We start from the raw sequence: 25,354 nt of genomic DNA, 5'->3' as shown, positions 1-25,354 counted from the left end.
GGTACAGATCGTGTTCGTACGGATGAGTACTGACGCGGAGATGAGGCGATGAAGTCGAAGATGATGATGACAGAAGGACCAGAGATGGTGAGATGATAGAGCGAAACCCAAAGTCGACGATGAGAGAAGGAGAGGGGCTTGTTGTTGCATCGGTTAACCCATTACCCGACGCGTCAAAGAGTGGGTAACCTTGTATGTAACCTTCCACTCTTTGGTTAGAATGTTGGTCACAATGCTACAATGCATAGTTGAACAGTATGCAAAGTCCATAGCCAAATCTAGGTACTTCCAGAGCCTCCGCTACTTGTCTGTCCATAGCCGTATCCTGTCCACGCAGTCCCTGCACCAGTAACAAGATTGCCCGTACCATCTGACAACCCATCGAAAAGTCCAGCCCAATCACCCATGCCGAAGTTGGGGTCTAAGCCACTCGATGGTTCACCGAGTGTCTGACCCAAACCTTCACCAGGTCCTGCCCCCCAGCATGGCATAAGTGGATCCTCTCCTTTCATGTTGCTATTGTTCCATGCCCCGCCTCGCAAATGACTGCCATTGTCAAACCCAAGTTGGGAAGCCGAAAAGTCGAAGATCGGCTCTGAGCCATCTGGCGCGATCATGGGCGTTTGACCGTCAATATCAGCTCCAAAGGAAGACATGAGCCTAAGAGGCAGTTGTCAGCGAAGCATTCATCTTGTGACCAAACTACCTGCTCACGAGAATATATCTTCGTTCAGTCCTCCACCTAGGTCTCCAAACATGCCTGTCCAGTCGTGACCGACGGCAGAGGACGTAGGGATCATAGGGCTGTTGTTGTTCGTGAGAGGTAGTTGGGATGGTTGCCCCTGTTGAAAAGACGGAGATGTCAATCGTTGTGGTTGCGTGGTATATTCATACTGCGCAAATCCGCGGTGAGTAGACATTTGTTGTTTTGCCTGCGCAGGAGCAAAGGAGATCGTCTCAGTGGAAGCATGTTGATCGCCGTTCGGACTGCGTACTACGTGAAAGGGATCGCCCAGTGAAGCGCCTTGCGAGCGGGCCGCACTTGTCTTGTCATTTGACGTTGTGCCTGTCGCAGTGATCCGAGTCTCCCACGCTTTCACGAGTTCATCAAACAACCTTTCGTGTCTCTTCGCTCCCCTGAAGCGTTCACCCCAGATACCCAGAGCGTCTTGACATCTCCTGATCGCTCCTTCAGCACGCACCCGGTCCTTATCGGACAAAGTGGAGTTGAATGTCGTCACGATATGCAACAGGGTCATACCGGCCAAGAACAGGCGATAAAATCGCCAAGTTGACAATTTGGACGTGAGCACAGGTGGCTGAAGGTAGAGGTATTGTGTCTGCACGGGTCAGACAATGTCACATGCCATACCACGGGACTCACTTCGCACAACGCCGCGGCGGATTCCAGACAAAGTGAAACGTATCGTCCCGCAGCTTTACGGCCGGCAATAATGGGTCGCAGAAGCAGTTGCACACACTGAGATCCTGTCAGAACATGTCCTGAATGGAGCGAAATCACCCTCACGTTATGATACTCAAGCTCCCAGTGCTCACGAGTGAGCATTGGCACACCTTGCAGATTCTCTGGGTGGCACGCCCGCCATTGCCCCAACCTTATCAGTAGGTTATCCACTTCTGGGAGCGTCTCTCTTTCGGGAGATTTGCTGTCGTTATTCCTCGGGCGGAGCGGTTTGTCAAGGCGATAAATGGCATCTCTGCGATGGGCTCAGCACTGGCGTTTGAAAGCCGGAAAAGTTGACCTACTGAGTAAGCTGCTTGAGCTGATTCAGTCGGATGTTGTGTATGGCCGAGGTCATCTAGGCCAAGATCAGTATTGGCTCTCGCTCAAGCACCATGCAGAAACTCACCGAAGTAACAGGCCCGTAACCAGATGTATATTCATCGCCTGGCCGTCGGCCTCCCATCAATTCCAGCTGACGGTTTTGCATTATCGCAAGAGCCTTCGGATCCTTAAACTCCACATCCACGTTCAGGGGCAACTCGACGTCGATGTCTCGGTCTTGGATACCAGATGGTCGACCCAGCTGTGCCGACATCATTCTGGAAAAGACTGTTATCAAGAATACAGACATTGGCGAGATCGTCTACTCACCGATCCAAGGAGTAAACGGCCCAAAAGACCCGCTTTTTCATTTCATACCTCCCAGGATCTTTCTCTCGCTCGAGCTTTGACTTGATCCCGCGGTGCATTCCAATCTCGACAGCCGTGCGCATAGCCAATCCGCCTACTTGCCACACCGAGACCTCTGCTGTGGGATGACGGAAGCCATAAATGGTCAGGAACACCAGAGCTTGCACCGTCGCGAGGGAATGATGTGAGGTCAGTGTGGATAGGCAGGCCACGGCGGCGTTATAATAGACCTATGTTACAATCAGTCTTCACCCAATTTCCTGCACGTAAGAACTTACCTCGTGTGAGACCGCACCTTCCAATCTATCACTCTCACTCAGCCTGGCTCCGTAACCGAAGCACAACCACATGAAGAAAGCAGCCAGACTCCTTCTCTCGTCTTGTCCAGTCCCCACCCCCCACAGAGGTCGACCTTGACATATTGATTCCCTGTTTTCGAACCAGCTCCTCATAGCTGCCCAATCAAGACAGCCATAGCGAGCTTGTATATGTTCGTAAACGAGATCAAGGTAATGGGCCGCGAGTGCCGGTGAAGGTAGAGGTGGTGTTGGATGATGTAAGGTGTATTCGAGTGCCGACTGGACAGATGCGAGTTCAGGTGGTGCGAGATAGGAGAATCTTGAGAGATGTGAAGGCTGTCTCCGATCTCGAGGTCGTCGTAGAGCGCTACAAGAGATAAGCCCGCGCTTCCGCTCTCCACAGTGTTCACTCACGTAGCGCACACTCTTGCCCAATTGACTCCTGAGCTCGGACCAACATATACAGGCTCCTCACCACCGCCCAGACTCAGCATCCCAATTCCCAAAGCGAAATCCTCCTCGTCCGCTTCTTCATCATCATCGGCAGGAGTTCCTGTTCCGTCTTCCACCTTCACGTTCGCCGATGGACCTGCTGCGGCAAATGATGCTGGGGGATATACCGCGTTGAGCTTGTCCACCGCTGCTGTTCGAGCTTCTGCTGGCATTTGGATGTGATCTAGAGCGAAACCGCTTGATGGGTTGAGTTTCCTGACTTCCATTTCTAAAGCTGCACATCGAGCTTCCAATTGCGATACATACCTAGAATGACAATCAGATACATGATCCATATTTGACGGTAAGGAGGAGGACTTACTCGAGCAGGAAGATCTCGTTTGGTGTCCTCTCTAGATATACACATTCTTTTCTCGCTGTAAGACAGTTGGTACAGGTCGGCACCGGGCTCGTTCCAGGCGGTGCCGGGACACATTTGGCTTTGCGTTCTTTGCATCTCACACAGGCGATCGCCCCTCTCTTAGGCGCAGTATTCCGCTTCTTGCTTGCTGTTCCGGTAGCGGGTGTCACAGGAGCAGGGGTGGCAGAAAGACGAGGTTCTGCCGGCATGTCGATGGAGATAAAGTAGTGTTGATGGATGAAGTATCGAGGATGAAGCGATTATCTCGTTCATCCAGCACAAGCTACGGTGCTCCGCGTTTCCGTGTATGCCTAATGTAACTCTGTGCTATGTATGATGGAGTGTTGAGCAGTGTAGGTAGAGTAGGTAGAGTTGACGAAGGATGACAGTCAAAAATGACGAGTTGACGAAAATACACTGTTATCGCGACATCAACATTTCCTCCTTTCGCACCACGGATACTGCGTTCTACCTCGATACCGCTGAAAACGGATGTCTGTCACCAAAGCCGACTGCATGAGGCGCAGATCGATTTGGAAAGGCATAGAGAGAGGGGTCATAGCATACCATATGACTCTCTGAGCCCAGACTACATGCGCTCTTCTACATCTATAACACCCTCGAAGGCCTTTCTCCCTTCTCCTCACCCGCCCTTATCCTCCAAGCCCTCCAACCATGTACTGTACCCCTCACTCTAGCATCCCCCGGATCTTCCTCGAACATAGGTCCTGTCCATTCTGCCACGATTTCCTCGTAGGCCCATCCCGAGCCAGACTCTGCGAGTCGGGGGAAAAAAGCCATATCGGCATGCGCGAGGTGTGGTCTGTGATGTGAGAAGAAGACAAGGATACAAGGATCACGAGTCTCATCGTGGGTAAGAGTCGCCTCGACGGTCTTGATCAAGGCATCATGCTGAATAACCCATGAGCAAAAGCTTTGGCTCAATAAAGGTCTTCACTTGCCTGCGAATGATTGAAGACCAAATCCGACAAAATCAACAGGTCGTACTGCTCTGATCCTGGCAGATGGTCCAGTAAAGGTTGTACGTTGTGTCCCCAGACGTGTCCCTGCGTTCGAGTCAGCTGAGACCGAAGACTCGATTGAAAACTCACTGCGACACCTATCCTTTCTCTCCGTTCACCTTCCACGTTGATATCTACATTATATTCCATGTTCCCGATCAGACTGTTGTCGGGATAATCGGTGACTAATGTATAATGGCTTTCAGCCAGGGCGCAAACGATTGAAGGAAGCCCAGCTCCTGCACCAAGCTCGAGCACTCTCCGGCCCTTTGTCAAATCAGGGGTCCGTAGAAGGTATGTAGATAGGCATCGAGCAGTGTTCCATCTGTCCGGTATCAGCTTGGCCAGCATAGCGATACACCGGAGCGTTCCCACAAGTGATGTCCCCATAGAGGGTGATTGCCGACCAGCCGTAGAATCAGCTGTCTTCCACGGGCCTCGTCCAGGTCGATGTGTACGTCTTCGGGTATCTCGTACGTCGAGAACGAGAACGGCGCAGGTACCGGTGACTCTGCCTCCTACATAGATTAGCACAATCCGGATTTCCAGGTGAACTGACCGGTAGGAGATCATCGAGTCCAAGAAATTCCTCGTCGTCGGACTGTGCTTGCACCGTTCGTTGTCGTGGTGACGATGATTCGCCCAGCTTTTGACTGCTTGATGGCGCTGACATTTAGTGCATTCGGTGCTTGTTGGGCGACTGGCAGAGGTTCACCAAACAGAAAAATTGTTTACAAGGCAGGTGAGAGCTTGTGGGGGGGAAAAAGCGATGACCTGGAACCTTGAGGTAGGCCGGCGGACATGATCGTGACTTCCCATCATCCACGTCCTTTGTCGCTGTCCTCGCTTGACCTCTCTTCACATCACACATCAATCTGCTCTTCTCAACAGCTCACCTTTGATCCGATACCCTCGTCTGGTGTTGATGGACTAGCCACTCAAGAACGATGCCTGTCTTCGCCAGAATCGGCGATAGATTATCGCATATGCTACATCACGTCATCTTCTCCTTTCCCAGCCCTGGCAATGAGACCGAACTAGTCCATGATCGTGGAAGTCGGGTGGCCAAGATGTCTGCGTTCGACGAAATGATCAATGAACCGGGAGAAACGCGAGCATTGGCAGCTGGAGTGGGGCCAATGAGCTTCGCTGGTAGTGGGTACGGTGTCATGTTGGTCCTGATGGTGAGTTTCGACAGGGCAGTGAGTAGGAATTTGACCGCTGACGAGATGCACAGGCTATTTTGCTCAACCGGATACATCACATCGTCAGAAGGCCTAGACCTCCGCCGCCTCCGCTCCCGCATCCAGAGCAATCGCGATATTATCGCGCTCGTGCTGCGGTGTCCTCGTTTCTCACATCCCCCGATATACCGAAATACATCAGGCTCCCAGGTCTGATAGCTCTTACAAGAGCTTGGGTCCTTTTCAGCATATTATTGCTTCAGGTCGCGGATGTTTGGCCCTCAGAACTATCCTCTCACGGCATGTATGGCCGAGCTTTGGGTAGGATAGATGATTGGGTGGGAGACATGGAAATGGAACAAGTTTGTTGGCAGGTGTTCTTGAGCGTCTGTGCTGGCCTGGTTTGCGGTGGTTTGGCGAATGGCTTGGACAGAGTGTGAGTGGTACAATGGGGGTCAGGGCTAACATATGCAGTCGACGACGAGATGTCGGAGCTGGGTTCAATCTTGTAGGTCATGCTTCACCCTGACTCGACTGACCATACTAGTTCGGCTATTCGTTCCTCCTGCACCTTTACTCTTCCCCTCTTACACACCAACATCCGGCTCGTGAGAGCTCTCATGGTCGACCTGACGTCCACGCCCTGTTCCAGCTTTGGTTGAGCTTGACAGAAGTGAGTCAAGACACTTAACGTGCTTGAGCTGACATGCTAGTTGACCTGGTTGCAAGCCATCGAGTTATCTGCTTCGCTACGGTCGAACCTTTTATTGCCTACCGGAGTGTGTGGGAGCTTAGGTCTAGCACACTTCGTGTATTCCTTGACCACGGCTCCACTGAAGTTCCCAAGCTTCACCTTCTTGACGCATCTGGTAAGTCATATTCACACGATATTCGGCTAACGAACAGATGGCGCTCTTCCTCTCTATAATCATAGTTTTTAGCGCTGTCCTCAAAGCAATCACTTTCATCTTCACTTATGGCTACATTCCTTCTCTCGTCAGTCTCTTGCCACACGAGGGTGTGGTCCCCACTCTCGAAGATGATTTCGGTGTCACGCTGCTCAAGATCGGCACGGCATGCATCGAGGCGACTCAATTCTCAGGCTTACGGAACGAGTTAGCAACAATCGAACAAAGAAATGCCCCTTGGGTCAAGATCTCCGCTACGAGTAGCGATGTACTTAAACATGTGCCATACCACGCAGGAGGATTCAACACCGAGATATCAAACATCGAAGTATCAGAGCTACAGGATCCGCACAGCGAAAGTGTCTACTGGCGCGAGATGCGCGCGTTCTGGAAAGTTTCCGCAAGCAGTATCAGCAGACTGTTGTGGTTCCTAGTCATGGCGACGCCCGTTGGGCGACGAATGGTGGACATGAGCAAGATCGCTTGGAATCTGAGATGGTGGTATGGTCCGAGGCAATGGCGGATATGGAGGCGAGATGCCTGGAGGGAACCGCCGTTGACTATGGCCCGACGTCGGCTTGCGCAGCGAATGGGTCAAGCTGAGCGACGCGAAGCTAGACCGAAAGGACGGACTGATGTGGCGACTCCTGAGCCGGCGGTCGGAATCAGCTCTGATTTTCAATTGCAACCCGACGTGTCGTACAGTCAATTTCTCCTGGGTCAAGTCGAAGTTGAGGACGATGACGAGAACTGGGAAGACGATGCAAGCTCCACGACAAGCAGCCAAAGTGGTGCCAGTGACGAGGACGATCAGGCCTTGTATCGAGATCTTATCGTCACCGAAATGGACGACAACGAAGATATGCAGCCGGTTCTTTTGGCTCATCTCACCTCTCGGACTAGCAGCCCGTTGACTCGAAGACGGTATGCCTCCCTTATCGCCAACCGATCCCCTCCCCCTCAGTACCAGGGTCTGCAAGAGATAGTCCAGGATAGAAGACTGGCTGTGGCTGGTCAGGAGCGAGATGAAGATGACGAGGAGAGGAAGAGAGCGTGTGTAGTCTGCATGACTCAGTCGAGAGATACGATACTTTGGCCGTGCAGGTGAGATCAGCGATTTGCTATAAGCGCTGACGACCAGGTGTCTCGCCTTGTGCAATGATTGCAGGGAGAGTCTGGCTTCTCGGCTCTCCGCCCAAGATCACATGTGCCCGTGAGTCGTCTGTGCACCATGATAAGGTTTTGAGCACGCTGACGTATTGGCGGTAGATGCTGTCGCCGAAAGTGAGTTTCGCTCGAGGAAAGATGTAGGGACACATACTGACACGACTTCCTACAGGGTCGATGGGTACAGCCGCATCTACATTCCATGATCACGATTTTGCGCATCATCCTTCCCGCATGCTTCTTGTAACTTGTACACTGTCATATGCATGCCACTCGTCGTCTTCACCCTGCGTGAGGAACGATGTCCTCCTGTAATACACAGTCATAGTCACGTGAGCAGCGATCATGACGTTTTCATCGTCTAAATTAGCGCGTTTTCATGTGGTGTCTGTCGTGTTGTTGTCTTTTTCAACCGAAGATTGTTTCCTCTGTCACCGTAGTCTGCTCACATCTCCCTCTCCGTCAGACTGGGTTTCACTCGTGCTGCCATCACCTTTTGACTCGACGAACTGTTACCTGGCTTTCGCAACGGAGATCACCGAGCAGAATGGCGTGAGTCCAGATTTCCCGCCCAGATTGCTTGTTGCGAAAGTCGTTGTAGCTCGAGGGAACGAGGGGTCTCGCAGCTCCCGGACAGCTTCCAGCTTACATCCGTCTTTCCTATCCAGATCAACGTGGGATGTAATCTCAGCCGGTCTGTTTCTGGCCATCTTCCTGGGTATAGTCTGTGAGTCAGAGTTCTCCGCTGGCTCCGACGTTGGTGTAAGCCTCGTGACATCAAACGTCTAGGGAGACTGTTCCGTCCTCCTCACCTTTCTTGCTGCCGAGCAAGTCAAGCTAGCCACACCTGCTATTGGGGAACTGTCACTTCCTTTCCTCCTCGACCATCTCACTGATCCCCATTCTCTCCTTCTGTCTGAACCAGATGCCGGCTACAGGTTCTCCCACCTGCTCCAGACCCAAACGACGCAAACGCAATCGACTCTCTCGCAAAAGGGCGTGACCTACAATTCCGGTCGATTGTCGGTGACCACCGATCGAGCGCCGCCCACGCGCGACGAGTACATCAATAACATGCAGGGCGCGTTCGAGAGGAGCGCGAAGAATATGAAGGCGCATGCGAATGCTTTCACCTTTGGCAAAGGGGCCGGGAATGAGAATGCTGCGATGGCGTCGGAAAGTAGTGCAACGCCGTGAGTCATTCGTGCTGTTATCTTCGTCTCCTCTCTAGATCTACTACTTTCTGAACTGGTCGATGTCCCCACTCCTCTGTCTCTCAGTCTGGACTTCCTTCGTCACATCAGCCCTTACCTTCCTTCGTTTTCCCGTAATACGCTCCTTCTACCCCTTCTCCACCTTCCCATGCTCCTGATTTCTGTAAACGTGGTGTCTGCTGTACTGGCTCCGCCATCGCTCCGATGCCCTCTGCGACGGACGCCTCCTAAGTGGTCGTGTTACACGCTGACCTGTCTACCTTACTCAGCGACAAGAAAGGTTTCAGGAGGACAAAAAAGCTCGACTAGTTTTCCTTCCTCCTGAGATCATTTGAAGCGGACAAGGGACAGAGTGGGCAACATACGCAAGCGCCGAGCGCCATGCAGAACACATATACAACATGCATGTCCATCTCCATGTACTGGTGTCTTTGACCTCCCCACTTTAGTGTCATTTCGTGTCATGTCGTGTCGTGTCATTCATTATCCTCAGCGTTGACTCGCCCCTTCTCGTCTCCCATTTGGGCAGGATCCGGCCACACGGTCTTGTACTTGTCACTCCAAGATCCAGCCTACCTCACCGCTTTTTCCTCCCGCTTCCTCCAGCACCTACGCCCACATTCTTCGGAACGATCGTCCCAGCACCGCCCTTCGCCAGTCCAATCCTTGGGCGACAGACCTCGCACCACCATTTTCCGGTAGGAGAAGCCTGTAGACCGACACACGACAGATGGAACCACTCGTAGGGACATTCTTCGTTCTGCCATGCAAGTCGATCAGAAGTATGCAATCACTCGACATCCGAGTACTCACCTCGCAGCCGATCATCTCGCCGTACGAAACCTGATGACAATAACAGTATCTCGGTTCATTTCTGATAGATGCAAGCCGTCAATGATGCTTCAAATTGTCCCAATCATCGATTGACTACTCACGGATCCGCGGGTATATTCCAAGCTTCCGTTCCAGCAGGCTTCTCTACATCTTCCACAGAAGCCTGTGGTACCTCTATGAGCTGCCCTTTCTTCCCTTTCTTGTGTTTTCCTCTTCTCGATCCGCCACCGCCGCCAACACCGATAGTCACCTCTGCCTCATCACCTTCCGGCTGAGGTGCAGCATCGGGTAGTCCACCAGTGTCTCCAACGAGATTCAACGATGAGTTGACATTCGAGGAAGGGAGAGTTGATGGTCGAAGGCCAAGAAGGATGGAAGCTTCCTGCGCAGTGAGTGCGGAGTCAAGAGCGCGAATGTGTCGGTCGATCTGCATGAGTCACACACAAGGAGGGAGAGGTTGAATAAGCATGGCCCTTTAAGGCGCGGGATAGATCCCCACTCACAGCATTGTAAGCTCCCACAGCAACAGCGACTTTCTCTTCTCCAGTCCTGACTATTTCTCGAGCTAATCGGGCGATCTCGGGTAGTTGCATGTGAGGTCCCTCTGGCCGCCGCGAATTTCTAGTATCACTAGGTGGTGATGGGGCAGAAGATGACTTTGCAAGCGCAGGAACGCTGCTGGTTGTTGGTTGTGAGGCAGGATGGATGACAGTTGGTTGACCGTTGGGGGTATCGTCGGGCGAGCCATCAAGCCGCTGCACTGCTGCGATCATTGTCGGAAACTCCAGTCTGGCAGTGTGCTCAGCTGCTTCGGCATCATCCACCAGAGTAGCCGAGACCAACAGACCACCAGCTCCATCAGGCATTGGTACGCCTGGTGTCTGTTGGGTTTCTTCCATTGAAACAGCTTTCACTTCGGGTGGCAGTATCTGTTCCGCTTCTTGTGGCTCCGCTTCTGCATCCTTACTCGCCTCCGGTTCAAGCCGTTCTAAGGGAGTCTTAGGCTTGACCATCTCAAGTCTCTGCACTGCATAAGTCCGAACGAGCCCGTGCAGTTTATCCATTTGTACTGTGCGAGGCGTTGTCAGCTGCTCAGGCTGGAATTCGAAATAGGTCGAGAATGAAGAAGCTCACTCAGGCAGCCGTCATCGAGCTCTCTCAACAGTCTGAAGTTCCTATGTAATTCCAACGGCAATTGCTCCACCATCTCATAATGATCCGCTGCGAAGTCTTGCCATGCTTCGAGTTCTGCTTCGGGGTCGACATTCTCCTCTGCGATACCATTCTCCCCATCCGCACCCTCTCCATTGGGCTTGATGTCCGTCTGAGCAGCTGGTGTAGTTGCTTGTCTTGTCCTGGTCGATTTCCGTTTTGCAGGGGAGGAAGAGAGATCTGGTTCGAGTGAGAGGGGAGGATCAGGTTGGATTCGTGATCTCGGTCGTTTCAATGTTGACTGAGAGCGAGAGGATTGGAGCGGTCCTGCTCGCGGTGTGGTCACGGGTGATCTCGCGGGCAGTGATTTGCGCGGTGGCATTCTGTGTAATTGTCGTGAAGAAGGAGAGCGAACATGACAGCTCGTAGACATTAGGATGACAGTGAAGAGGACAACAATGAGCGCGTCTCAGAACCCACCACTCTGAAGACGGTCGCGCGCCTAAAACATCTTGTCCGAGTCCGCTGTCCTGTTCTGACACGCCTATTTCCACATGCATCCCTGTGCCTTGTCTCTCTCTCCCCAGGGGTTTTCGTTTTCAGGGAGAAATTGGGATTTGAGATTTGTTTGTGTTTACTTTTGTCTGTTGATGATATACACTACCCATCAGATGGTCAGCGCATGAAATCAACCGTCCATGGGTCCCCTGCCTTCCTTGTGGGTCAGCACAGGAAGAGCGATCGAGCCGGGGGGGGGCTAGAACCATCCTTGACTACTACTACTGGGCACCGACATCGTCCTGAGCCAAGCGTGTCATCCCGACTCGGCTGTTTACAGGGGATGGGTACTGACCGATCCACTATGTAGGCGAGAATAATGTCGTGTGCTTGATGGATGCGCAAGGGGTGTCGTCATTCCGCAGAACATGTATCACGATCAGAGCATGTGTTCTGTATTGCAGCAACAAACAAAAAGACTAATCCCCGTCTCTATACTGTAGCTCGTGATTAGCGTCAAACCTGAAACCCATTTAGCAGCAGTGGTCAACAACTGCTCATCCACTCCCTTTCCTCCTTGCATTCTTTTCATCTCTCTCCAATATTCTCAGATCCTTAGCATCCACTCTCCTCCCGGATACTCGCACCACCGACAAGCTCGACGCATTCACACTCTTTTTACAGCAGTATCCGTTTCACCTATCGACCTGCACCTCAAAAGGCTCATCCTGTTGGTTTGGTCAGTTTTGAAATCAACAACCTTCCTTTTTTCACCAGAACTCCCCTGCCCTCGCACAATCGACTAGCCATTCGACTGTTCTCGCATAGATACCTTCGCAACCCTGCATCTCATCATCATCTGCATGACCAGAAAGGTGCAGAAAAGCCTTCACTGGACTACAACACTCGCCTGTTAGATCCGAAGAACCTTGTATCGAGCCCTAGATCCTCGACAACAGCGGAAACAACAACCGTCGAGCCGACAACAAAACGACTTATCCGTTCCCCATCAATACACACACACGCAATGAGGATATCATCTTCGCTCCTCCTCGTCCTCCTCCCTCTCGTTGTTGCGCACATGGACCGTCTTCGAGCGATTCATCACCACTCTCGAAGGATCGGTCTTAGTGGACGAAACGTCTCGGATGGTGGTGTCAAACGAGCAGAAGGTGTGCTGGGTGGGATCATCAGTGGTAAAGCAGATGACGACTCTGTGAGTTGCTTGCACAACATATCGCAGAAGAGGGACTTGCCTGATATGAAATGACCTGCCTACAGTCCGTCATTGTTTCCGCGACGACATCCCCTGCTCGAGCTTCTGCCATGTCAGCTATCCCGACAACTACTTCGATCGCAATCACAACGACCAAGGCAGTCGCTACAGATGACGATACTTCGACACTCGTCCCCCTCAGACCTTCGACAACATCCTCTGCCTTGGTCACTGGCACTGCTTCCAGCTCCCTGTCCAGCACAGGGGTGGTGTCCGGAACCGCCGTCCTGAACAGTAGTGAGTGTCCAGCGGTCTAGTCGCGCGTCTTCAGTGTCTGATGCGCCTTTGTCTTGTAGCTTCTTCCTCATCAGTTTCGGCTGCTGCGAGTACAACCATCTCTGCCAATGATACTCTCCCGACCACCTCGGCTGCTGCTTCTTCGACATTTTCATCCCCTTCCTCGACCTCTCTCTCCTCTGCGTGAGTCACTTCCAATATGAGCTCGACTTTTCTTCTGACTTGCATACAGCTCTGTTCATTACACCACCGACGCGGCTGGTCAGACCCAGCTCGTTACTGTGATCCTCACGCAAGCTGCTGCGACCGAAGCCCCTGCTCCTACGTCTGCCGCGGCTACTGCGGTCTCGAGAGGTGGTGGCGGCATTTCCACCGGAGCGATCATCGGAATCAGTGTGGCCGCCGGAGTGGTGGTTTTGGCTTTGATCCTTCTTGCTGTCTGGAGGATGAAGACAAGGACGGTGGATGAAGATGAGGCAATCAGGTGGTAAGTCAACCGGGATTGCCGTTCGCGCTGGATGCTGACAGTTTGTGTCAGGCCCGAGCTCAACAGACATGGCGACTCCTCAGCACACCACGCCCTTCCCGCTAGACAGACCGGTCAGCACGGTTTCGATACAAACCCCCTCGAGCGCTCTCTCTCCAATTCCTCTTCGATATTCTCCCCTCCATCCTTGGCACCTCCTCACTCTGCTACTCCTATGGCTCTCAATGGGTCTTCTTTCGGCGCCGCATCGTCCCTTGAGGAAGAGTATCCGGTCATGTCGGAGAAATATCCCGCCGGTCCCCCCAGTCACGATGATCACGATAACTACACTTCTCTCCCACCAATCGTGCAGCTGGATTACAGCTCGACGGGTGGTACGCCAATGTACGGTGGCCATGACGAGGCGGGTGAAGTCCTGTACGGCGGCATGTCAATGGCGAATTCGCACCATGTGACTTATCCTCAGCCGGCCGCGTCAAATCGTCCATCGGATTACAGGATCGAGTGAAGTGGGGGTGAGATGTGAGCGTTTGAAAAACGTGAAGCGTTGCTGTGCGACGCTATGTGTCTATATTTTTCACGATAATGATGATTTTCCACCTTTCTGAAGAAGAGCACTCAACTTTGGTTAGTCGCCATCACCTGTGCTATAACGATTGGATTGCCCAGATACCATATCATGCAATGCCCCTATGATGACTGATATGACGGACGGTGACCATGAGCAGGATACTGATAATGCATCTCGACGGGGAAGAAGGAAAGGCCGGCAAGAAAACGATGAACGTGTGATCTCTTAGCGAGAATTGCAAGGTACTAATCATGAAGCAGAGTGAGAGTTTGAAGTATTAGGATGAAAAAAGACCGGTCAAACGGATGAGGGGAAGCAAGAAAGTCACAGGAAGACGGCGTTTCTTCACAAAAGTTGGTACGGATAGCTAGGAAATGCTCGAGAGGAAGTGATGCTTGATCATCGGAACGGCTGTTCGATAGGTAGACCGAAGCTGCTTGACGCTGATAGGGCACGGGATCGATTTTGTGATTTGTCATTAGGCTCGGCGTGAAAAAGGCAGCGATATCACAGAGTGGACTCGAACGAGAGCGATCGATTTGTATCAGGTGCTGGGATGTGCTGACCGGCCTGGGCGGGTCGCCTTGACTTGGACTGGATTGTTGACTGGGGAGTATTTTGCGGACGCGATTTCCTTCCTTTCATGATGCGTTGCTGCGCTGATGGGCTGCTCATCAACTCTTCCACACACCCCTGGCAACGTCAAGATCAAGGTCAAGATCGGGAGTCACAAGGCAGAGGATACCACTCACGTTGGACATCTCGACGATGTTCACACCTCCCCTAAACCCACCATCTGAATCCATCTCTTCTCCTCTCAAGCCCATCCTCGATAGGACGGACTCATCAATCTTCCATCGCATGAACCATGGTCTTCTCTCTTCCTCCATCCTCTTCTTCTCTCTGATCTTCACTCTCTCCTCTTCACGATTGGAAAGATCATGATCCACTCTTGCAAAGGAGAATTCCCATTCGAGATTCGGCTTTCTCTGCTTCTTCCCCTTCCTCTTGAGATTATTATCTTCTTTATTCAAGTCGGAAATATGACAGTAATCCTGATGATCTTCAATCTCTACTTCCTCACAAAGATCATCCCTCCCTTCCTCCCCATGCCCACCTTCTTGACAACGATGCGCTTGTGTCACGTACAATGCCATCTTTCAGACCAAGATTTCGGGTCTCAATTCCCTTCTTGCCACAAGACGACCTCTGATCCGGTCCTTCTTTCAAAGAGGAGGCCAGGAGGAGGAGGGAAGAGGTGGTGGATCGAGGTATGAGAACAGTGGTTTCGGGATGGGTCGCAAGCTCGATCTTGTCCCATCTTTACGTCGGTATTGCCTTTTCGTTCGACTCCTATCGAGGCATCGAACGAAAAGACAAGTGAGTGAGTGGGAGGTGATTGTTTTTTTTTTTTCGTCCAGTCAAGTCAGCTCAGAGGCAGTGGCTTGATTGGATGGGGGAGAGCCAACTGTCACGATGACATCGTCGTTTGGTGTACAGCCGTGAGGGGGCGAGGGAAGGAGGACTACAGTACACACTTGGTGTAAACACAGAAGGATGGATACGTACAAAGTCCCCGAAACATGGTTGATACCGGCTCGCGGCATGGTTGATGTGGAAAACTTTTTATCTCAAGCAGGGATCAACAGAGTTGAGACGAGAGTTGATCCGAGTGGCTCAAGCTGGACAAGGTAAGATCGTTGAGGAAGAAGAGAAGGAAGAACGATGAATGAAGAAAGAAGAAATGGTAAGTCCAGTTGGCAACTCACACGACTCGAACCCAAAATCAGCCGCGCACAGAGCATCTGTCAGTCCTTCTCTCTGTCCCAGGGTTGTTCAACTTCACGACACAGTGAGCAGCTTACTCTGACTGGTCTATGAGAAGTGTGCATGCTATACACCAAATGCTACAAAGTCTAACACATGCAAAAAATGATGAATCTACTGCCTTCTAACCATAAAAGACCCTTCGCGGCCCATCTTCGTCATCTGTGAGCTCTCCCACACCGTCCTCCAATACTTCCAGCGGTCGACTCTCGGTGCCTGCGGCTGGTCCCAGGTGAGAAGGAGGAGGCATTTGAGCATTCGGATCAGGCGAGCTCGTAATGACGACATCATCGTTCTCAACTCCTATCTTGACGATTTCACCATCCCTATAACGCGATTACGTCAGTGACCGCCTCTTAGCCAACAAGAATCGATTAGCTCACCTAATAGACCCATCCAGCATCTTCCCTGCCACTCGAGTCACGACCTTGTCCCTGATGACTCTCTGCACAGCACGAGCACCGAACTGCTCCGAGTAACCTTTCGATGCCAGCCAGATCTTCGCCTCATCCAAAACATCAAGCGTGATCCTTCTAGGGTTCAGACGGGTTTGCAACTCTTTGAGGCGAAGAGACACGATGTCAAGGATGATGGAGGGTGGAAGCTTGTTGAAAACGAGAAGTTCGTCGAGACGGTTGATCAGTTCGGGGCGGAAGAATTGACCAACAGATTTGAGGACCTCGGTTCGAGTGGCCTCTGTTATAGAACCGTCCGGATGAGTGGCTTCGGGCTCGTAGAGCGCTCTAAATGGGTCTATCAGCGTACTTGACGAATGAGACAGAGATGCTTCAACTCACTCTGATCCCAGATTAGATGTCAAACAGATGATCGTGTTTTTAAAGTTGACTTGACGACCCTGACCGTCGGTGAGAACACCTTCGTCGAGGATTTGAAGAAGAATGTTCGCCACGTCCTACAGCGATAGTCAACGTGTGACCCTCGGAGTCGTTCTCTACTCCACTTACAGGATGAGCCTTTTCGATTTCGTCAAACACAACAACTGCGTAAGGTCGGCGTCGCACTGCTTCGGTCAACTGACCACCCCTACGATATTGTCAGCGCTTACCATCTCTGATGCTGCACAATCTAACTCACTCTTCGTAGCCGACAAAGCCAGCGGTTGCTCCAATCAGTCGAGAAACGGTATGTTTGTCGTGGAATTCCGACATATTGAGTTGTATTCTGATTGTTATGTATTAGTACTCATTCAAGGGCACATTGCTGTATCACTTACAGAGCACGCTTTTCGTCGGCGAATAAGAAGTCCGCGAGGGACTTGCACAGCTCGCTTTTACCCACTCCTGTCGGGCCGAGGAAGAGGAACGAAGCGAGAGGTCGGGATGGTGACTGCAGACCTGCCCGAGAAAGTCGTACAGCGTTGCTGACGGCTTGGATGACCTGATCTTGACCAACCACCCGATGTTTAAGCGAATCTTCCATCTGCACCAAGGTCAGCAAAGCTGCTCATTTCACGAAAACAAGTAGACTCACATGAACCAAGCGTTCTCTTTCGCCCTTCAGCAAGTTTGAGACAGGGATACCGGTTGATTTGGCCACGCTACAAGCCTAATCAGTACTGCACACAATCGAAAACATTCACCGGGAACTCACACTACCGCGATGTCCTCACTTGTCACACGATCGCGCATGGCCATGTTAGGTTCTTCCTCGTTCTCAGCAGCCAACTCCGCTTGAGCCTTTGGCAGTCTCGCCTGGAGCTGAGGGATAGTCGAGAATCTCAACTTGGAGGCTTTCTCGAATTCTCCGTTCCTTTGAGCATTCTCGAGATCGATGTTGGCTTGCTCGATTTGCTCTTTGATAGCTTTGATTTCCGCAACCCTCTCCCTCTCCTGGAACCATAGATCCGCCATCTTTCTCTGCTCCTGCTTTTTCTCCTCCAGCTCTGACTCGACCTTCTCCCGTCTACTAACAGAGAAGGGGTCCTCTTCATTCTTTAGTGATTCTCTCTCGATTTCCAGAGTCACGATCTCCCTGTCAAGGTTTTCCAATGCTGTAGGACGTGATTCTTGAGACAGCTTCAACGCTGAGGACGCCTCGTCGACGAGATCGATAGCTTTATCAGGAAGATATCGATCGGGGATATAACGGTCGGAATAGATCGCAGCGGTGACGAGAGCAGAATCGGCAATTTGTACACCAAAGTGTACTTCGAATCGAGTCTTCAATCCACGAAGAATAGAGATGGTCGACTCCACGGATGGCTCATTGACCATGATCGGTTGGAAACGTCTTTGTAACGCCGCATCCTTCTCGATAGTCTTGCGATATTCGTCCAGAGTGGTCGCACCGACAAGTTGAAGACCTCTTGCGAGAGCAGGCTTGATCATGTTTCCTGCATCGAGCGAACCTTCCGCTTTTCCAAGGTTGAGTAACGTGTGTATCTCATCGATGAACACAATCACTTTGCCTTCTTCTTCCTCGATATCCTTGATGAGTGCCTTGAAACGGCTTTCGAATTCTCCTCGCACTCCAGTACCAGCCATTAGCATAGACAAGTCGAGTGTAAGTAATCTTTTATCGTGAAGGGACTGGGATTTACAATGTCAGCGGCTGTTGAAAGGTGGGTTTGTAGTCCCAGCGAATAAGCAAAAAAGGGGACACAAGGTTTTTTTTAAGGGCCAAAGCGAATGTCGAGGTGGAATGGTGATGAATGGTAATCATCAAGTGATCATCAAGTATCAACTCACCTCTGGCACCTCTTTATTGACTATCCTCGTCGCCAAACCTTCCAAAATAGCAGTCTTTCCAACACCCGGCAATCCCAACAAGACCGGATTACTCTTCGTCCTCCTACTCAAGATCTGTATCGTCCTCCTAATCTCTTCATCTCTCCCTATCGTCGGATCCAATTTCCCTTCCTTGGCCAATTGAGTCAGATCGACCGAGAACTGTCGTAATGTCTCTCCCTTTTCAGCTTGTTGTGGCCCGCCCATCATTCCTCCTCCGGGAAAACGCATCCCGCCGAATCCACCACCACCACCACCACCACCTCCGCCGCCGGGGGGTCCATTGGGAGGCTGTCTGGGTGGACCTTGAGCATACGTCCTGATTGCAGATGGGCGGGAGGGGGAAGCGAAGGTAGGTGGTCGAACAGAGAGGAGAGATCGGTGAGTGGAGGTCAACGAGTGGGATGTTGAGGTCGACGTCGTTAGTCGAGACGTTCGTAACAGATGTTTCCTAGCTAGCATGCTGTATGTGAAGAAACCGGAGGTCTGATGCTGGGTATACTGCTTAGATGTTGAGAACAAGTGTCTGGTCGGGATACGTCGATGGAATGTGTGGTCTGGTCCTATATACGAGGTCGGGTGGCAAAGAAATCAATCGACCCGGAACTTTCCAGTCGACACCCGATCTAATCTCTGTCTCTCTCTCGCACCAGTTACCTCCACTCCACGTGCAAATCTCGTGGACATCTTGTTCCTTCTGCGACGTGTACAATCCCGATTCATAAACGTTGCTATGCTATTGCGGTGATCGATCGAGAGGAAAGTTGTTGAGGTAACACAGGGCACAACAGTACAAACAAAAGTCATACAGTACACGATCACTGCTTCTTGATGCGCTCTCCCTTGGTCAGTACCTCATTCATCAAGCCCTTGGACCACCCCCCGTTTGTCTGTCCAATCTCTCATCTGCAATGTTGAAACCCAGCCCTCTCACACCGGTCTGACTGCCTCGTCTGTTCCCTTCGCTTTCCGTTCTTGGAGGGGGAGGAGGCTGAGGTCGCATCTCTCTGTCGACTCTCGGTTCCATCGGCCAATCTCTCGAGGCTGGTGAAGGAGGTTGATGAGTCGCAGCCTCGCCTGGCCTCAATCCCAGCAGTGCGCCCACATTCTGGAATCGTCGCCATGTCTCTGTGCCCCTTGGCGAAGGTGCACGAGGCCTGTGAGGTGCGTGATGGGCTGGTGCAAAATCGGGCGATGGAGGTTGCGGTCGAAAGCCCTGAGACTCCAGAGCAAGCTGTCGAGACACGTCATTATCAATGAGATGAGCGTGAGCATGTGTTGGCGTAAGATTGGTCCGGGTAGGCGTCAAGTGGACTGGGTTTCTTGGTTGGCGAACAGGAGTAGGCCCTCCGCGGATTCGAGGTGGAGGAGTTTCTCCACCAGGTTGACCACGACCTCCGGGAATGATACCGGCCGCTCTAGCCGCTGCCAAGGCTCGAGACACTACCTCGGGGGACAAACCCATCTGTAGGCCGATCTGGTAGTCTTCTTCGTCTTCACCTGTACCTCCAACCGGAGCCCGCGACTGTAGGGAGCCGACCGAGGGCTCGGCAGCTGCCTGTCCAGGTTCTTGATCGCTTCTCGAGCTGCACCTGAATATGGATACGGATGTCAATATCAGAAACATGTTTGAGTCCTCCATGCTGTACTCACCAAAACCTGTGTCCATCTTGCCAGGCCCTACTTTGACACTCTTTGCTACAGTATTTCGCCTTTCTGCATCTTCTGCACTTTGCAAACTCCCTCGGAAACTGCTCCCACTTCCCGCAAGACATATTGGCACATTGTCGTATGCCTCCTCTTGCCTCATCTTTCCTACACGCGTTTCTCATGATGACTCCCGCCCAGTACTGGATCTCCGATGGGACCTTGAAGATTAGTGGGTCAGACGGCGAAGGACGGAAGGTGAATCGTTCGACGAGTGAGAAGATGTCTGGGGTCTCGGAGTAGGCTGGGCGCTCAGGGAGGGGGTTGGTAACGTAGTCCAGCCCAAGGTCGAAGGTATGATGCATAGGTCGTCGAGGGTGGTGGAAGGCGGTTCGAACATGCGGATATTTGGACAAATATGCGAGAAGCTGCAATGCAAGGAGAATACTGTCGTCGGAGTATCGATTTCCATCGGGGTTGAGGAGGGAGCTGATGCCAACATAACTACCGAGATCTTGGAAACCCCGAGGAGCACCATTGGCGATGATGATCTGGGCTTGATCGGGCGCCGTAGGAGGCACGTCTTGACCAGGTGCTTGCCGAGGCGTGGCAGCTTCGGCTGGCGCGACACGAGGAGTCTGTGCAGCGCCGGGTTGACCAGGAGGAGCACCCGCTTCCATATCGAGTCTCGCTTGCTCAGCAGCGATCGCCTCTGGATCTGGCTCATCAAGTTCCTGTCCCGCCGTGGTCTCGATGATCTCGACATTCGGAGGAGGCCCAGGCTCGTCAGGTACGACTGTCCCACCACCTTCCATGGCCTGAGCGTTGGCGGCAGCGATACCGGCAGCGATCGTTGCAGTAGGTAGATCGATATCCTCTCCTCCGTCAGAAGTCCCACTTCCCGCCGTGTTCTCTCGTCTTCTGTCGTTTCGTGGTGCGAGATTCATCGGTCGTCCAACGATCGTACCTCTTCTACCATGTCGCAACCCTTCGCTATTCTCGTTCCGCGTGGGTGTTCCCATTGGACTTGATTGGGTACTCAAAGGATCTTGAGCGAGTTGAGGTATTCTAGACGAACCGAGGTTCAACGCTGGAGGGCGTAAGCCTTGAGCAACAGCATTGATGTCGCTCTCCGAGATGTTGCGAGGCATGGTGTTGGACGGGTCGTCACCCGATAACGACGAATCGACGACGCTCGATGCTTGACTTTGCGTTTCTCGAGGTATCGGTCGAGGTGGTATGGGTATAGTCATAGGCAGGAAGCTTGTCGAGGCTCGAGGTGTGGTCGAAGGTTGACCCGGACCGATATCGCTCGTATCATCCTCCCTTTCGGTATCATCCACATCAATGCTCGCATCATCCGCATCGATCGAGGCGTCGTCTGTCTCGCCACCTTCCGCATCTGCCATATCTACGTCGGTGTCGACTTGAGGTTCTTGCGGCTCTGGTACAGGAGATGGATCGGCGGGAGGGTTGGAACCCCATGGACTGGGGAGATTGAACCCAAAGGCAGCAGCAGCCTGACTGGCGAGACCAGTTGAGGAGGACGATTGGGTGTGCGTTGATGCTTCATCCTGATAAGGTTGTTGGTGACTTCGACTGTGGTGATGCCGATGACCCGATCTTTCTCCTTTCTCCCTTTCTCGTCTCTTCAAGTTCTCGGTACCAGGTACGGGGAGACCTGCCGCATATGCGTCCACCGCACCTTGACTGCCCAGATGACCCGCAAAAATGGATACCCCGTGATCTTTCAACCAGCTTTCCAATATCTGAGCGACCAGATCCAGTGCTCCAGATTGTACCACTCTTGTTCTTATCTCCTCGCTTCCTCTCACACCTATGTTTACAACACATTGGAATGCCAAACTGTGTTTGAGTGAGTTGGCCCGTTCCATCGTGATCACTCGGGCTGTAGGTGGACCACTAAGACCCCAAAGGTCTTGAGGGATGGGATTTTCCTTGGGTAAACATGATTCGCGTAAGATGTCGAGTAGTCGCTCAAGACCACCATCAATGGTGAGAATCTCACGAATGCGGGGCGAAGTGGAAGTGAGGTACGTGAGGGAGGTGAGACTGTTCAGCAAAGCGAGGGGGCTGTTGGTGTCCAGCGCTAAGAGGAGAGTCAAATCAAGTCAAGTCAGCCAAACATGTCCTCGATCGGGATGGCGGGCTGAGTCGTGAGGGGTAGATCTCCCATGACAAGGAGGATATATTGCAGGTTCCGGTTCCCAAGGCTTGACAACTCACCTCGCCGATCATATATCATATGAGTAATGTTCGTTACCGCCCTATTTTGAGGCGGGAATGTGTAGTTGGATTCGCGCATTGCGGCGATGGGCTGGACGGTGGAGTCGCGCCGAGCTTCTATTTGTGACTATGATCAGTATGAAGAGCGTATCTGCCTTGACCATGCGGGGAATAGACGGTGACTCACATGGACAGTCCACAATACGCTAAGAGTCCACCAATACACACGAGAAGCGCGATGATTCAGCCGGCGAGAAGAGTGGTGCTGTTGTGTCGGAGTGAACACTGCAGAGAATCAATGACCAAGTGTAAGAGCGCGGAACACCACGCTGTGATAGTGCTAGTGCTGTGGAGAGACACGTTATGAAGCAGAGAAAGACACACGACGAGATGTGTCAAGAGTACGAGTTGAGCCCTTCATGAATGGATGCAAGACGGAGAGTAGTTGTTGGTTCGTTCGAGGCGGGGCCGGTTCAGTAAGTAGTGCATGTATTCCATCCACCGGTTACGTATCATCACCCGTGTGTGGCACATCCCATCGTAACAAGCCTGGCCAACTCATGTTTGTCGATTTCGACTACATGATCATTACATCGTTTTACGTGCTTGTTCATATCTGCAAGAACATTCCAGGACGATGCGTGCTCCTTCTCCGTCCACTTGCTCTCGTGACTTTCCATGCCGCCCTACCTGGTCTCCGCCCGCTCTCTCAAGTCCATAACTTGATCAAACCATCCCAAGATGCGGTGACCAACTTTGACTGCACACCGGACCGGGTTAGTTTCGATCGACAATCCATCTTTATAGACCGACAGCAACTCACATGCTCATTGGGCAGCCACGCATGGTCAATCACAACCTCCTTGTGCGCTCTCAGCCGCTTGACAATCTTGCCTGACTTCCAGTCCCAGAACACCATATCGCCACTACCCGTACCTGAAGAGATGTACTTTCCGTCGGGTGAGAAACCGATCGCACAAGCGTATCCTGCTACAGTATGACCGGCGAATCGCTTCTTCTTGTTCTGTCTGAAACTGCCATCGGCGGAGTAGACGAGAATCTGGTTGTCGAGAGATTGACACGCGAAGTACCGGTCTACGAACGATGACGATCAGCCACGATATGTCACGGCCCAAATACGCCAGACACTCACTGCTGGGGTGCAAGGTGACCGCGGGCATCGAATGCATGTACGGTTCGGCGATGTACTTGATCACAACAGGGATGTCGTAGTCCCATCCTCGAATGGTCTTGTCATCTGAAGTTGTCACGAATCGTCGGTTCTCATCCATGAAGGTAATGGTGTTGACAGGGCCTAAATGTTGGTCGTACGTTTGCACGATCTCATGCGCTCGAAGATCATACTACATCATGAGGTTATCAGCAGTGGAGCGCCTCACAGTCGCCGGAAACTCACCTGGATGATTTTCTTATCTTGCATACCAGCAAGGAAGATATGTTGCTTGTCACCATCCGGGTTGAACTTGACCACGTTCGGCACTTTTCCGTTGGAGAAAGCCTGGATACATTTACCCGTCTCCGTATCCCACAATTTGATTGTCCTATCGTAAGACGCAGATAAGAACTTGGTGCCTTTGTTGTTGAAGTTGACATCTTTGACGGCTTGTGAGTGACCGAGGAAAGTTCGCAGACAGTTTCCTTCGTGATAAACATCCCATAATTTGACTTTGGTGTCCATACTGGCGCTGAGCAGTAGGTGTCCACTTCTTGGGAACAATCGGATGGCTGATACAGCTTTGTTGTGACCGGTCTGCAACAGTGGTCAGTCATCGATCGAAATGAAATAACAAAAGGGTAACATACCCAAGTATGTATGCATTTCTCTGGAAGGTAAGCGTTTGGTGGGGAGGCTCCGTCTGAAGGATTGAGTTTGACGTCGGTATCGGTGGGGATATGCATATATGTTCTTCCGGCATAGTCGGTGAGTTCTTTGCCTGTATGACAATCAGTAGATGTCCTCGACGAGCTGCATGGCCGGCGAACTTACCGTGGAAGATACTCTTCTCTTCCCTGGCTATCTTCATCTTCTCCTTTGCAGCCTCTGCAGCCTCTTCTCGTCTCCTCTTCTCCTCTCTCCAATCTTCTGCTTCCTCCTCCACGACAGGGTCAACATCCTTCTCTCCTTGCCATTCTGCCCATGGTCCCATGTACGCGCCTTCACCATCAACGACTCCCAAATCTCCTTTTCCACCACGTTTCCGCTTCGTCTCTTTTCGTTCTGATCTGGACGGTCGGATCGTTTCGATGGACGCATACCCGTTCTGATGAGCTTGATTGAGCGATCCGACGATAGGTTGGGATTCGCCGCTCTGTATGGACGGATTGAGGGCATAGCCATGTACGTCGAATGTCCGTTGAGCCATCAGGAAAGAATAGTCGTCCATCGCTTGTTCTTCCACATGTCCTACAACGCATGTTATCGTCAGCTGTAGTCCGAGCTGAAGGAGGCAGCTTTCATCGTCGTAACATACCAGACAAAGTGTTCATCCCCTTGTTTTTCCGCTGGTTGAACGGGTCGACAGGTCCCGCAACAGGTCTCGTCATATCGTCGTATGTCAGATTGACATTCATCACCTTGTCGGTTGGTCTCGTAATGATTGCCAATCCAGCTCCATTGGGGTCCTGCAGCAGAAGCGTAAGCTTGAAGAAGCATGGAGGCAAGGTACACTGAAAGGCAAACCCACTTCTTTCAGAACCTCTGGCGCTGCCATTACTGCCAACTTATCACCTCTCTTCACTGACTCTGACGCACTCTGACCATTCGTACTTGTCAACCCGAACGCATCTTTCCTCGCCTGCTCCTCCAACTTGTCATCGTCTTCCTCTTCATCATCCGCCGCTGTTGAGGGTTGGGCGAAACTACCACCGAGAGGAGGAAGAGTGCTAGTAGAACCGACAGGGGATGGAGGGGCTTCATCATCCGATGACTCGTAGCCTGAGAGGAGGGTGGCCATTGCTGCTGTTTATGGCGGCTTTCAGATGTGAGAATAAAGACTGTGAGATGCAGA

At 52.0% G+C, this 25,354-nt stretch overlaps 11 protein-coding genes across 11 annotated transcripts; 4 read left to right on the top strand and 7 right to left on the bottom strand.

Moving 5' to 3' along the window:
• Window positions 1-278: 278 nt before the first annotated feature.
• On the bottom strand, window positions 279-3,516 carry IAR55_003468 (uncharacterized protein; the record flags this gene model as incomplete). Its single annotated transcript, XM_066946575.1, has 10 exons — window positions 279-660; window positions 715-1,340; window positions 1,385-1,480; window positions 1,529-1,718; window positions 1,768-1,820; window positions 1,872-2,064; window positions 2,117-2,385; window positions 2,434-2,821; window positions 2,869-3,213; window positions 3,269-3,516. The coding sequence occupies 10 exons, from the start codon at window positions 3,514-3,516 to the stop codon at window positions 279-281; spliced, it is 2,790 nt and encodes a 929-aa protein (XP_066802967.1).
• Window positions 3,517-3,916: 400 nt separating this feature from the next.
• IAR55_003467 (uncharacterized protein) lies at window positions 3,917-5,002 on the bottom strand (the record flags this gene model as incomplete). Its single annotated transcript, XM_066946574.1, has 5 exons — window positions 3,917-4,219; window positions 4,270-4,374; window positions 4,420-4,654; window positions 4,705-4,844; window positions 4,889-5,002. 5 exons carry the CDS (start codon window positions 5,000-5,002, stop codon window positions 3,917-3,919), a joined length of 897 nt encoding a protein of 298 aa, XP_066802966.1.
• A 274-nt stretch (window positions 5,003-5,276) lies between these two features.
• Window positions 5,277-5,953, top strand: IAR55_003466 (uncharacterized protein; the record flags this gene model as incomplete). The annotated part of the gene is made up of 2 exons (XM_066946573.1): window positions 5,277-5,513; window positions 5,567-5,953. 2 exons carry the CDS (start codon window positions 5,277-5,279, stop codon window positions 5,951-5,953), a joined length of 624 nt encoding a protein of 207 aa, XP_066802965.1.
• A 466-nt stretch (window positions 5,954-6,419) lies between these two features.
• Window positions 6,420-7,529, top strand: IAR55_003465 (uncharacterized protein; the record flags this gene model as incomplete). Its single annotated transcript, XM_066946572.1, has 1 exon — window positions 6,420-7,529. One exon carries the CDS (start codon window positions 6,420-6,422, stop codon window positions 7,527-7,529), a length of 1,110 nt encoding a protein of 369 aa, XP_066802964.1.
• A 606-nt stretch (window positions 7,530-8,135) lies between these two features.
• Window positions 8,136-9,111, top strand: IAR55_003464 (uncharacterized protein; the record flags this gene model as incomplete). Its single annotated transcript, XM_066946571.1, has 4 exons — window positions 8,136-8,140; window positions 8,257-8,315; window positions 8,514-8,781; window positions 9,072-9,111. 4 exons carry the CDS (start codon window positions 8,136-8,138, stop codon window positions 9,109-9,111), a joined length of 372 nt encoding a protein of 123 aa, XP_066802963.1.
• A 268-nt stretch (window positions 9,112-9,379) lies between these two features.
• Window positions 9,380-11,170, bottom strand: IAR55_003463 (uncharacterized protein; the record flags this gene model as incomplete). The annotated part of the gene is made up of 5 exons (XM_066946570.1): window positions 9,380-9,562; window positions 9,616-9,676; window positions 9,738-10,063; window positions 10,140-10,705; window positions 10,771-11,170. The coding sequence occupies 5 exons, from the start codon at window positions 11,168-11,170 to the stop codon at window positions 9,380-9,382; spliced, it is 1,536 nt and encodes a 511-aa protein (XP_066802962.1).
• Window positions 11,171-12,313: 1,143 nt separating this feature from the next.
• Window positions 12,314-13,794, top strand: IAR55_003462 (uncharacterized protein; the record flags this gene model as incomplete). Its single annotated transcript, XM_066946569.1, has 5 exons — window positions 12,314-12,502; window positions 12,568-12,799; window positions 12,859-12,982; window positions 13,032-13,286; window positions 13,338-13,794. 5 exons carry the CDS (start codon window positions 12,314-12,316, stop codon window positions 13,792-13,794), a joined length of 1,257 nt encoding a protein of 418 aa, XP_066802961.1.
• A 737-nt stretch (window positions 13,795-14,531) lies between these two features.
• IAR55_003461 (uncharacterized protein) lies at window positions 14,532-15,014 on the bottom strand (the record flags this gene model as incomplete). The annotated part of the gene is made up of 1 exon (XM_066946568.1): window positions 14,532-15,014. The coding sequence occupies one exon, from the start codon at window positions 15,012-15,014 to the stop codon at window positions 14,532-14,534; it is 483 nt and encodes a 160-aa protein (XP_066802960.1).
• Window positions 15,015-15,808: 794 nt separating this feature from the next.
• Window positions 15,809-18,893, bottom strand: IAR55_003460 (uncharacterized protein; the record flags this gene model as incomplete). Its single annotated transcript, XM_066946567.1, has 9 exons — window positions 15,809-16,010; window positions 16,068-16,427; window positions 16,482-16,597; window positions 16,650-16,728; window positions 16,780-16,866; window positions 16,919-17,124; window positions 17,176-17,242; window positions 17,296-18,233; window positions 18,393-18,893. The coding sequence occupies 9 exons, from the start codon at window positions 18,891-18,893 to the stop codon at window positions 15,809-15,811; spliced, it is 2,556 nt and encodes an 851-aa protein (XP_066802959.1).
• Window positions 18,894-19,293: 400 nt separating this feature from the next.
• Window positions 19,294-22,404, bottom strand: IAR55_003459 (uncharacterized protein; the record flags this gene model as incomplete). The annotated part of the gene is made up of 3 exons (XM_066946566.1): window positions 19,294-20,023; window positions 20,085-22,188; window positions 22,326-22,404. 3 exons carry the CDS (start codon window positions 22,402-22,404, stop codon window positions 19,294-19,296), a joined length of 2,913 nt encoding a protein of 970 aa, XP_066802958.1.
• A 630-nt stretch (window positions 22,405-23,034) lies between these two features.
• Window positions 23,035-25,300, bottom strand: IAR55_003458 (uncharacterized protein; the record flags this gene model as incomplete). Its single annotated transcript, XM_066946565.1, has 8 exons — window positions 23,035-23,085; window positions 23,149-23,420; window positions 23,479-23,689; window positions 23,743-24,096; window positions 24,150-24,280; window positions 24,334-24,750; window positions 24,818-24,968; window positions 25,031-25,300. 8 exons carry the CDS (start codon window positions 25,298-25,300, stop codon window positions 23,035-23,037), a joined length of 1,857 nt encoding a protein of 618 aa, XP_066802957.1.
• Window positions 25,301-25,354: the final 54 nt, after the last annotated feature.

Source organism: Kwoniella newhampshirensis, chromosome 6, assembly GCF_039105145.1.
Source record: "Kwoniella newhampshirensis strain CBS 13917 chromosome 6, whole genome shotgun sequence".
NCBI classification, from domain to species: domain Eukaryota; kingdom Fungi; phylum Basidiomycota; class Tremellomycetes; order Tremellales; family Cryptococcaceae; genus Kwoniella; species Kwoniella newhampshirensis.
This window is presented reverse-complemented; position numbering and strand designations above follow the sequence as displayed.